Source organism: Vidua macroura, chromosome 25 (assembly GCF_024509145.1).
Source record: "Vidua macroura isolate BioBank_ID:100142 chromosome 25, ASM2450914v1, whole genome shotgun sequence".
Lineage (NCBI taxonomy): Eukaryota > Metazoa > Chordata > Aves > Passeriformes > Viduidae > Vidua > Vidua macroura.
The window spans coordinates 4,931,217-4,943,338 of NC_071595.1; the positions used below are offsets into that span (position 1 = coordinate 4,931,217).

Sequence of the window (12,122 nt, forward strand, 5' to 3'; positions counted from 1 at the left end):
CATCATAAAGATTTCAGAAGCCAAAAACTGTCTCACTAAAGCACCAACAGGTTATTAACACTCCCCTTGTGTAACAGCGTCTGATTTAGTTCAGTAAACTAAAGAAATACTCTACTCCTTACTAGAGACAAATTTAACTTTCAGAGCTTAGTTCTGAGTCAGCTTTTAATTAAGATGAAAGCTAAGGCTGACTAAATGGAAATGTAGTATTTAACTTTTTTTCAGTATACCATAAAAATAACATGGCTTTTAGAAGTTTGTTTAACCACATAGGCCTTTATAGACTTCTGTCCATAAAGACAAGCAGAAACAATAGTGTTACAGTTTGACTTTTTTTTCATTTTATTAGCACAAAATCCTGTAGTGGGTAAAAAGAAAGAGAACATATGCATGTACTTAGAACATGGAAAACTCACTGCACAAATGGGGATTCTTTCTTCCTGTTGTTTTGCCAATTACTTCTCCTCCTACCTTCAGAATTTGAACTGTGATAGTGCTTGCAAACTACAAAACCCAATCTATCTTAAGAGCCCACTGCACTCCCTTAATAAAAGCTCTGCAGCTCCATTAGCAAAAAGGGGCTCAGCCTAGATTTAAGAGAACAGACCTAGAGCACTTAAATTCCAGTTTCCTGCTGTAAAAAAAAAAAACATTTACACAGTATGTGCATACACCCCAATGTTAATGCATGTATATTCATTTTTACATATATCAATGGAAGCTCATTCTATAAGCACAGAAGCAGTCCCATGGTTATTTCTGACCACATAAATACAACAGTTGCAGAGATGACTTCAATTAGTTCTTCTTGCCGAAACTTTTAAAGTGGGACTTGGATAGTTGGTCCAATGGCTTTGCAACACCTATACACACATAGGGACAGGTAAAAGGAGGCAAGGTCTTTATGGGCCAGTGGCTGGGCCTCCTGCACAGCAAGGCTGGTCTACAGAATGACATCTGCAGTACTTATACCAATAAATTAAAGAATTCACATATACTGCCCATAGTATGAAAGTCAGCAGAATTCACAAAGTCAGAAAAACCACTATTCTAGTCAAATTGCACAGCGACAAACAAGAGGGTGTTTGTCATAGGACAGAATCAATGTACTCTCAAAGTCCAGTAATATTAGTAAATTATGGCACATTGAACTTAATTGCCATGCACAGGTAACACCCTCAGACATTTTGCTAGGAATTGTCTTGATTATCAGTCAGAGAGTGGAGAATCATCCACCATCAAAAGTCAGTGACCTTGTAATTGCTTTCCTTGGGAATAGCTGTAAGTGGCTGCTTTATTCCAACAGATGGCAGGTATTTCAGTTTAGTTAGCCATGCAGTTGTTTCCTGAATAGGATTAATCACAGATTTATGACATCCATGTTTTTGCAAAAGAGAGCAGGTAGTTTATTTCTGGTTTTAATCCTTCCCTTCCATCAAAGGGGACATACCAAGAAGTGTGGTCTGAAAGCAAAGTATCACTATCTCTTAAAATGAAGCTCCAGGTCAGTTCTCTAAACAAACACATGATCACTACAACAGAGCTCTCTATCTTGCATCCACTTAACAAGCACAAAATTCATGAGAACTATGAGCACACCAGCAAGAACAAGAACTACTTAATGGAATGATTTGAGACCAGTCTCAGCAAGCAAAAAGCTTGAGTTTCACAAGCCTTAATAACACCAATTTTGTTTTTGCATGACAGGAGGTAAACTTAAGCAAAAGAGGATATTCTACAGATTAATTTAAAAAAAAAAAATTAAAAAGTTAAGCAAGTGACTGTTCAGTGTTTCACACAAAACCCAACTCAATTGTTTGTAAGTTTTGACCAGGCAATCAGTCAGACACAGACTGTTAAAAGAGGACCCCAAACTGAAAACCTACTCCATTTGCAATACAGCTGATTTCAAACTGACATTTCTAACTCCACTGGCCTCAATGTATTTTCACAGTAGTTTCAGTTGCCCAACATGAGTTACAATCTGCTGTTCCACAGTTAGGACCACTCTTCTCTGAAACATACTTCAGGCTTTCAGACTACTCCTCTCTTGTTCCACAAAACTTTGGAGTGAAGAGCTGACAAGTCTATCCAAGGTCTTTAGCTTTCCTCTAGACTGCATTCCTAGGTGTGCCATTGTGAGTCACTGCTTTCATATTTGAGGTGCTTGATTGATGGTTGCAGATCCTGTGGGAGGCAACACCTACTTCAAAAACTTCATGAATGGCTTTGCGGAAGCAATGGAAATTGTAGTCTATCAAACCTGTCAAGGAGAGGAAAAACTGTGCTCAGATTGGCATATTTATGTAAACAGAGCTTCAAAATCAGTATCAAATTTAACTAATAGGTATTTTGCTACTTATTTAGTATAAATTTGGACTCAGAGGATTTAAGAAAGTTTCACTGATGCTAGTATTTATTTGTACTGTCTCATTTTTTTTTGAAAAAAAAGTACTTATTTGGAATAAAGACATATATTCATGACCAAACAGTAGGTAAGGGGCCCATTGCTCCATACTACTGATCCCACTAGAACAGATGGTAGAGACAGAGCTCATGTTAGCTACACAAGTCATTTTGGCAGAAGGACAGTGATTAAAGTGATGATTCACAAATTTAAAAATATGACCTCATTACATCTATCTCCAAAAAAATAAAAAGCTCCTCCCATAAGAAACTACACAAATTTAGTCACACAAAAATCAAGGTGACTTGTAAAGTCATACTCATATTTTACAGCTGATAAAAAATATTAGATAAAGGCTGTTCCATGGCAGAGAAGTTCTTACCTTTGCGCTCAAAACTCTCTTCTCTAAGAATGCAAACTAACGCCAAAAACTTTGTTACTTCCTTTAAGTACAGGACTGTTGTGTTATTGAGTTTGATAATTGCCATTGACTCTTTATCATAAGCACTTCCAGTGCCATCTTCTTTTAACCTAAAAAAGAACAAGTTAACCCAAGGCATAATCTAATAGGCATGCACATATAACTTCCAAGACAAACAGCTGTTAAATGCAGTTAGAAGAATATTACTCATACTGAACTAAGGAAATGGAGAACCTGCAATGCCAGTCTTAATACTATCAGTGAGTAAGACCATTATCAGACCTTAAGTTTCTCAGGAAAGCCAGATCTAAACAGGGCAGAGGCCTTCATTAGATACTATCACAGATGAGCAGTTAAGAGCAAGCTACCAGTGTGCATTCTTTTGATGTTTGGAGTGACATCTCAGTGAAATTACTTTTGGTAAATTAATACAAAGGTTTCTTTAGTGAGGCTGGGGAAGAGGATGCAACATGGAACAGGACACTTTTTGGTCTTAAGCTACACCAGCCTGCATTTACAAGAAGAGATGAGCATGCTGTTTTCTATCTTCAAGTTATCAGTGTTAGTTAAATTACTATAGAAGCAAATGATGTACTGCAAGTTACTTCTAAGCACTCCTAAAAAAAAACCCAAACCAAACAGTTACACAACCCTGGATCAACCCATCAGGACACAGACCATGAAATGCTGTGGTATTTTCTTGGTAGCACTGCATTTTCCAGGCTACAATCACAGTTCTAAGATAAGTTACCACTTCTTCAGAACCATTTCTAAAGTCCAGTGGGAAGTATAATTCTGCTGTAAATTGTGAGATATCAGCACTATATGCATCCTTCATAGAAAGTCAGCAGCAGAGGAGTTGATCTCACAAATGTTACTCTGTTCAGACTGCAGCAAGTTTCAACAATGTCACTGCAAGTTACACTTATGGCGTGCTATTGACCCCAATTATTTGCAGGTATTTATGTACTTGCTCCACCATGCCAAACCAGACACAGCAGCATTCAGATTTTACAAGAAACACAATTTCTACAAATGTCAGACAGCTGTCTAGGGCCACCAGTGGAGGGAAACAAACTAAGTATAAATGCTGCCAAATAATTTGGATTTATTTTAGTTACTCACAGAACCAATGCGCTCTAAAGACCAATTGATAGCATTTTGCTGCATGACAAAACCAGCAACAATTGCAGTTTGCAACCTATTCTACACCTTCAGAGGACTTTCTTTCCTAAGAGTATTCATCACTTACCCATATATACAGGAAACATCTATCACTACATCAATCATGTCACAGCACAACTCATATGACTGCATGTCCACAGGAGAACTGTCTGTTGCAATGTAGATTTTGCTGACTACATCGAAGAGAAAAGCTTTTTCAATGCCTGAATTCTTCAGAAAAAGAAAGAATTTGGATGAATTTTTAAAATCTCAAGTAGAATTCATACATTTTCACATTCTTAGTAGCAGAAGATGGTTTTAAATATAAGCAATTTAGAGGCTTTAAGACAGATTCAAGATTTAGAGCATATACCTTATAAATACAATAGCCTTGTTGCCATAGTACATATCAACATTATATAGCTGACAAAAACAAAACTGGGGACTCTGTTACAATTCATTTTAGTTTATTACTTAACTAATCATTATTAAGGTTACATTTTACTATGCTTCCAGAATGCATATTCAGCAATTTACCTTTTCTGTGTTCCTATTAACTCTAGAAGAGCCATAATTCACATCCTCCTAAGGAACTGGGCTCAGAGATGAGATATTTAATAGCAGTATGCTGACTCTTTTAAATTTATGCTTGTAGTATCTTGGCAGCTCAGTTTCTGCATGAAGCATTTGCCATGCAGTTTAACATGCAGAGCAACTAAGTCAGCTTCTGAAGTTAAAAATCCATGAAAAGTACCTTATTATGACTATGGAAAAGCACAATGCCATTTGTAACTGAGCACTTTGGTAACGTGCATATGCTCATATTAAGTTCAGAAGCCTTCTATGGTTCAATTTATCACACATACACTACTGACAAAGCTTCTTTTCTATTTATGCACCAGAAGCATTCCTTATCTCTTCATAGCTAGACTGAATACCCAGGACAGTGTCCCGAAGACATCCAGACAATCTTTCTGGCATCAAGATTACATCCTCATGGCACTGAGCAAGGTCAACATACCCTTTATCCACTGGGCCAGGTTATTATAAACAGTCCTCTACCAAACAAGCATTATATGGTAGCACAGGGTGACATGTCTAAGTATCAATCTCCTCCTGGATATAAATATTTTTTCTTTGTTGTCCAAATGCCTGCAACAGCCTCACAGACAACTTAAATGAGATGGTCTTGTCTCTAGGGTGATATTTTATTTGATTAAAAGTATAGAGCAGCAAATTTCTATGACACTAATTCCATAAGAAACACAAACACTAAAAGAATAAGGACAAAAGTCTCACAGGTCATATGAAATAGACAGCTAAGTCCAAGGCCAAGTTCATATTATCAAAAAAAGTCTCTGGCCAGTACAGCTACTTTAGACTAATAAGTGCCTTAGCAAAGTAATCAGTATACCCTGCAGGCAGGAAACCTCCATCAGCTGTTATAAACAGGCAAAATAGACTTTGTCAATATTTAGAGAAAGCCCACAAAGCACACACCAGTACAATTTAGCTGTGGTAAAGAGCTTTTAATATAGAAAACCAGGTTGCCAGAGCACACCTACATGAGTGCCACCCAAATCTCTCAAGGGCAGATCTAGCCAGCAATCTTTACCAGAAGGACTTGCTTTACCATTCTGGGTATTTCATTCAAAGTTCTGTTAGATGAACACTTACCGATATGAAGATATTAAGTAGGTTTTCCAGGGTTGGCAGTTGTGGAATGAGCTTCTGTACCACTTTACTGAAGGCTTCAAATATTGAATGGTCATAGATACTGGTCAAATAAAAGCTGAGATGAGGAGGGAGGGCAAAGAAAGAAAAAAAGAAAAAGAAGATTCAAGAGTATTTCAGAATTGTAACAGAAATGTTAAAGTTACATTTTCTAACATTCAGGCCTGCTACTTTTGCCTGGGATGCCTTTATCACAAATATGTCTGGACATTGCACAAAGATTCAAAGTTCTGAGCAGCTGGAGTACACATGAAACAGATTTTCCCCATCCTTGAGAGATGGGAGACCAAAAATAAAAATTTGAACATTGTTAGAACGCAGTTTGCCCACACAATGCTTATCATAAAGGTGTAAAAATGCTTAATCAGATTTCTTCCAGTCCCGTTCCCAGCCTTACACTTTATTCACATTAACATTGAGAGATACTGGTTCCACAAGAATCAAAAGAACAACAAAACCAGAGAAAAGATAGCTTGTTTCAAAGGTGTCTGTAGAAGATACCTTAAAAGCGAACCAAAGCTCAAGTAACAGACTAAGCTTTTAGAACCAATCACACTAATCACAGGGAAAAGTCAGTGCAAGTCAGGACTAGAAGGCAGAGAGGTTCCCCTCTCTTTCCCTGCCCCTCCAGCCCACATGCACAAATCTGTTACGCTGAATGAGGAGGACTTTCAATTATCACCGAGCAGGGATAAATCTGTCGATTGTAATCTGATACAGTAGCCTACCTCTTTTCTAGTCAGCCTAGCAGCTGAGGCTTGTTCAGAAATTCAGCAGCATATCTTATTCATACAAGTTGGTTCAATATTAAGAAACTACCCAGACCTTGCTCCAGTTGTTCCAGTAGGACATCTAAAAGCCTTTAATCTGTATGCATATCAGCAACAGTATGAATCACATATGCCAGAGTCTTTAACTCACCTAAGGTGAAGTTTTTCAAGCCCAGCATCTGTAAGATCATCATTAGCCCTCTGATGAATATCCCTCTGAGTTTCTATTTTATGGTCATCTGATAAACCATCAACTTTATGAATAAAAACTTCAAAGTTCATTTCTGGGTTGACCTTGTAGGCTTTTGAAACTGTAATGTGGAGTCTTGTTAAAGCTTCCATGTAGTCATCCTGTAAATCAGTTTTGGCAGGAATGAATGACAAAGTTGCTGCCTGATAACTATTCCATTCTGCACAAAGACAAAATATTTCAGTGCAAGAACTTCATTTCTGTAACTAAATAGAAGTATGGGATAAGAGAATACCTTGATGTATCATCAATCCAAGCAGCTTAGATTCTTTATGTCAATTAAGTTTCATTAGCTATACAAGGCTCAGCTACACAAAACCAGACTTCAGAGCAAAAGGTCGGTTACACTTCAGCACAAGGCAGCAGTGATCTCCAAGATGGTCCTAACAACCAGGAAACCTCCCAGGGTGTAATTCCTAGGTTTATAAGAAGCTACCAGATACCCAGTAGTACCAATATTGGAAACTGAGGTCAAAAGTGTGCTGTTATTAATTGAACTCCAGAGCAGAAAAAAGGGATAATTCAGACCATCTAGCTGAGCAGGTTCTCCCTATTATTGCAGAACAGGTAAGTTCAGAGTACGAGCCCTTTCCACTCTCTCCACCAGCAGCATATGTCCAGTCACTTCACCAAAACAAAACCACACACTAGAAGTCAGATGGCCAATGCATCTCTTCATACACAGCAGAAGCCTTATGAACTTATCTAAAAATATAAATTACTGGCCCCTTGATCATTCCTTTCACACAAAAAGCAAAAATAAAACTTCCTTGTGATTTGTATTTACCTGGGCATCAATAACATATATTAGAGCACCTGTTCCTCTGAAGATCATCTCATAATCAAATGTTGGATCAAAAAAGTCCATCTGTCCAGGAAAATCCCATATTTGGAAGTTCACAAATGAACTGTTGGAAATATCATCCTTGTAAATTTTGTTGGTACTTTCCAAGAACAGAGTCTCATTGGGAGACATTTTGTGAAACACCACCTGTTAAAAGAACACAAATAATAGTCTAGATTTTACCTTATTAGAATAAATTAGTGAAAGATTTGTGACTTGACTTCTACAAATAAGTTTACCCATTCTAAAATGTATAGCTTCCTTCTGGTAAACAGACAGCTTCCTGCATCAGCTAAGGAAATTGCCTACCCCTTAAAAGAACCAAGGAACTGAATACAGTTAAACATTTTCACAAATAACCCTACTGGCTGAAGACACAGACATACAAGTTACTCTTTCTTTCCCTGAAAGGCTAGTACAGTATTTTCAAATATATATATATATATATTTATATATATCAGCATATACTGAATATATATTATATTCAGATCTGGTATAAAGCCAGTTAATTAAATAACGAAAGCTTTTAAGAACTTTCCCTTTCCAGTCTTAGAAATTTCTAAAGAAAACTTCGCTTTTAGTCTGGTGTCAAGTGTTAAAACACAACATAATCAGATGGTTCCCAAACTACAACAGAAGAGTACAAAAATAACATCTCAGTTTTAGAGATGCAAACAGCTAGGTAGTTTGCCATCTATTAACACCTCCTTTTGAGTAGAGAAACACAGAATGGGTCAGGCTGGAAGGGAGCACAGTGGGGTTATCTGATCCAACCTCCCTGCTCAGGCAGAGTCATCCCAGAGCACATGACATAGGATTGCATCCAGACAGCTCTTGAGTAGCTCCAGTGAGGGAGACTCCACACCCTTTCTGGGAAGCCTGTTCCAGGGATCAGCCATCCACACAGTAAATAAGTAATTCCTCATATGTAGGTGGAACTTCCTGTGAAAGTTCACTAAAGAAAGGATGAAGGATTTCACACTAGTTGGCAAAAATAGTTTAGCTGCAAGATGACAAACATACTCATTGCCAGCACTCAAAAAGCCCCACTGGGATTTTAGCCCTTCCTTGTACTGAACTAGCAAAAACAGTCAGTGTCAACAGAGAAGGTTGTGCTAATGCAACTCAACTAGACCATAAGAAAGTTACTCCAAACAATGCAGTCATACACTAAGACTGCAAAGATTAAACAAGTTTCATATACAGCACTTGGTAAATCTAAAAACTTCACAATAGCAGCTGCAAACTTGGTAATTTTGGTTTCTTCAAGTGTTTCAGTTACAGAAGTCATCCATTAGAGACCTGATGCAACAAACTGTCAAAAAAACTGCAAGACAAACACCTCCACACCCAGTACAGTTTAGTGAGGTTCAAAGTAATACTTCAGCCTAGATTTTTAAGGCCAAGGGAAAGAATTTATTTCCCTGGGACAAACATCTTAGGAGGCCAGGGTCTAAACGAGGTTTTAAACAGCAGGACATTTGTATGGAGAAGTAAGAACACTTCTAGATACACGGCAGCTGTACTGCATTCTTCAAGGTTTGCAGCATAGTTTTAAAGTATTCTGAAATCCACATTTCTTTTGGAACTCAGCATCTCCCACAAAAGTAGGACAGAATTAGCAAATTCAGTTTAAAGTTGATAAGTCTCTGGGAAGCAACACTGTCACCTCCTTTTTCCTTTTCTTCCAAAATAGCACATTTCATCAGATTGATGTTCTCCACCTGAACTCTTTCCAGTTCCCTACTACATCAGTACAGTACATAAGTCCAGTTATGCAAGTCTGCACAGAAATTTGTTTATGAACTGAAGCACTGCATTCCCAAAAATCTACCTACAATTTGCTACTGAATACTCATAGGTTACACCAGTATGGAAAACCCAATTGACCAAAGGAGAAAAAAAGTCCCTCCCCAGGACCGTGGTTTTTTCTTTTGTGAGAGATCTCTTGTCAATACTGCTCTCAGTAGAAGCATGAAATGATTTAATAATTCATGTTTTTCACAGAAACTTCTAGATAATCACAAAGCCATTGCTTTCCCCAATACAACATTTATCTTGCATATACCCCTATTTTCTGGCAAGAGGATCAACAGCTAGTGCCCAGACAGAAGGGTTGGGTCTGGTTATGCCTATTTTTGAACTAGAGAGATTTAAGAGCAGGGACACTGTTAATAAGAAATTTCTTGATATTAGACTTTGCTCAGGCAGCCTCACAATGAGCTCCTAGGTACCAGAATCACAGCTTCTAATTCCTAAGTAAGGTTGGCAACTGGCAAAAGAAAAATTCTATGTCCCCTTACTGCATATTCAATATGAGACTATTCCTTTCCTATACAACTACTGGAATAGGCCCTCAAAGAATTGAAGACTACCAATCCTGGACAAAAAAAAAGTCCAAAAGCTACATCTATAAAGAGACTTGTAATGGCTTGAAATCTATCTGTAATCTGGAGTTTCTGTCTTCCTCTAGCTTTTAGGGTTCAGTTTTTTCAAAAATGGATAATACAATCAGATCTCTAATAAGAGTCTACAACGAATACCATTCACATGACTAAATGAGTTAGAAAAAGGCTTTCAATGAAAGCAGAACATTTACACATACAGTGGGAGCATTTGACCTAAATAATGGGGAATAACTGATAAGGCTAAAAAGCAACAACAGTCCAGTCTGCCACTGTATTTCAGCATAGCACAATGGAAAAGATTTCTCACTAACAGAGGCTGAAATCAGCTTAGAACTCATTGGTTTACTGCAGTCTTGGATCACCAAGCAGTCTGCATAAGGTTGCTAAAAGAAGCAGATGCATACCTTCTATACTGCAATGTCCATAAAGGCTCCTCTGCACAAAAACTTTATAGAAATCTCTGTAGATTTTCACACTCGCATCTGAAACAAATTTAAGGCCCTTAAGTCTAGAGCTGAGACTTATGCATTTCACTAGTAACATTTTCCCATAAAAATATCACCTGAAAAGTTCACAGGAGGGACTGCAAACGAAACTTGCACTGAGGGACAAGGATTGTTCTGACTGCTACAATTCTAGCGAGCTACCTGGCAAATGAAAAGTCAGTTTTGTCTTCTTTTTATTAAGAAACGCTAGTGACTTCACAAAGCTACCAACAAACCTAAGGCACCCAAGGCACCGGAACTGTTGTATTTCCTCCTTGACAAGTGACGCTCGTTTACTCCGTCTAAAGGAAACCAGAGGCTGTCTTTCTGCTCACACAAAAGCAGAAGTCTCTCTAAAAGCATCAAAGGGCAGAACAACGGCTCAAGTCTTCCAAATGAAAGCACTAGCTAAACACCACACACCTGTACCACGTAAGAAAACACCTCATGATAAATTTCACACCAGCGTCTTCACTTTTTACTTCTGAAGCCTTAAAAGTGAAGAAATACAAAAGCTACAACCTATGCTACACAACCTTCCTCTCTAGGGCAGATGATCAGAGTCCATTCTGGAAAGTAAACGTCTGTAAGGAGGAGGCTCCCGTCGCTCCAACTTCGCCACATGGGCCCACAATAAAAAGTAGAAATTGCCCGAACAGCAGCACGGCAGGGAGAACCAGCTCGGCGCCGGAGAGGCAGCGCGGCAGGCAGAGGCGGGGAGCCGCCGGCTGCCCCTCACCTTCTGGATGGAAGACTTCCCGCTGCGCCGCAGCCCCATGAGCAGAATCCGCGGCTTGGAGTCCGCCCCGCCCGCGCCGCCGCCGGGCCCGCCCGCGCCGCCCCCGGGCCCACCGGGCCCCGGGCCTCCCTCCAGCTCCGCCTCCTCCTCCTCCTCCCCGTAGCCGAAGTCCTTGGGGAACGAGTCCGCAGCCCCGAAGCTCCCCCCCACCAACGCCGGCTCCTCAGCTGTGCCTGGCGCGCCCGCCCCGCCGAACTGCAGCGCCATGTCCGCCCGAGCCCGCCGCCCCGCAGCCGCCAGCGCCCGTCCCGGGGCCTCCTTCTGCTCGCCCAGCCCAAGCCGACACGGCCCAGCCCGGCCCGGATTGGCCGCTGTCGGGCTCCGCGCCGCCGATTGGCTCGGGCGGGCAGCGAGCGCGGAAGGCTCCGGTCAGACGACCCGAGTCACCTGACGGCGCCGCCGCACGTGAGCGGAGGGCGGGGCGGGCGGCCCGGCGGAGCGGCGGCGGCCCCGCTCTGCACAGAGCCCGCCGGTCCCGCCCCGCTCAAGGCGCAAACCCAGCCGTGGAAGGGGAGCTTTCGCCGAAGCGGCCGCGTAAGAAAACGTTACCTTGCGAAGCAATAGTCTTCATTAAACAGTCATTACTTTTCTTCTAGCAGCCGTGGTGCAAGCCGACACTGAGCTGAAGCTTTAACAAATCTTTAGTGTTTTAAGGTTCGTGACATCCAAGTGCTTTCAGAGGGAAGCAAATACAGTTATGAAAACTGTAAGTTTGTGTTACTTCCCTGGCACCGACAGCTCAAGTCGGGAGCCCATGCCCTGTGATGCCTCGACTAACACCTTTACCTGCCTTGCTGCTTCTTTAGCAAGACATGCCAGTCACATTACTCAGAAACATGT

General features: G+C 40.4%; 1 protein-coding gene across 1 annotated transcript; it reads right to left on the reverse strand.

Annotated features, from left to right (window-relative positions):
- Window positions 1-318: 318 nt before the first annotated feature.
- On the reverse strand, window positions 319-11,489 carry RRAGC (Ras related GTP binding C). The gene is made up of 7 exons (XM_053998745.1): window positions 11,223-11,489; window positions 7,534-7,737; window positions 6,648-6,847; window positions 5,670-5,784; window positions 4,081-4,223; window positions 2,790-2,938; window positions 319-2,263 (listed from the first exon to the last, which is right to left on the reverse strand). Exons 1-7 carry the CDS (start codon window positions 11,487-11,489, stop codon window positions 2,112-2,114), a joined length of 1,230 nt encoding a protein of 409 aa, XP_053854720.1. The 3' UTR covers window positions 319-2,111.
- Between the last annotated feature and the right edge of the window lie 633 nt (window positions 11,490-12,122).

What these genes read in the sequence shown, in the direction of transcription:
- RRAGC (XM_053998745.1), bottom strand. Translation starts at nt 11,489, where the DNA reads ATGGCGCTGCAGTTCGGCGGGGCGGGCGCGCCAGGCACAGCTGAGGAG. An exon ending in TACTTAATATCTTCATATCG is followed by an intron (nt 4,224 to 5,669) that starts GTAAGTGTTCAT and finishes CTTTTTCTGAAG; the next exon opens with AATTCAGGCATTGAAAAAGC. An exon ending in GATGTTTCCTGTATATATGG is followed by an intron (nt 2,939 to 4,080) that starts GTAAGTGATGAA and finishes GTTCTTTTTTAG; the next exon opens with GTTAAAAGAAGATGGCACTG.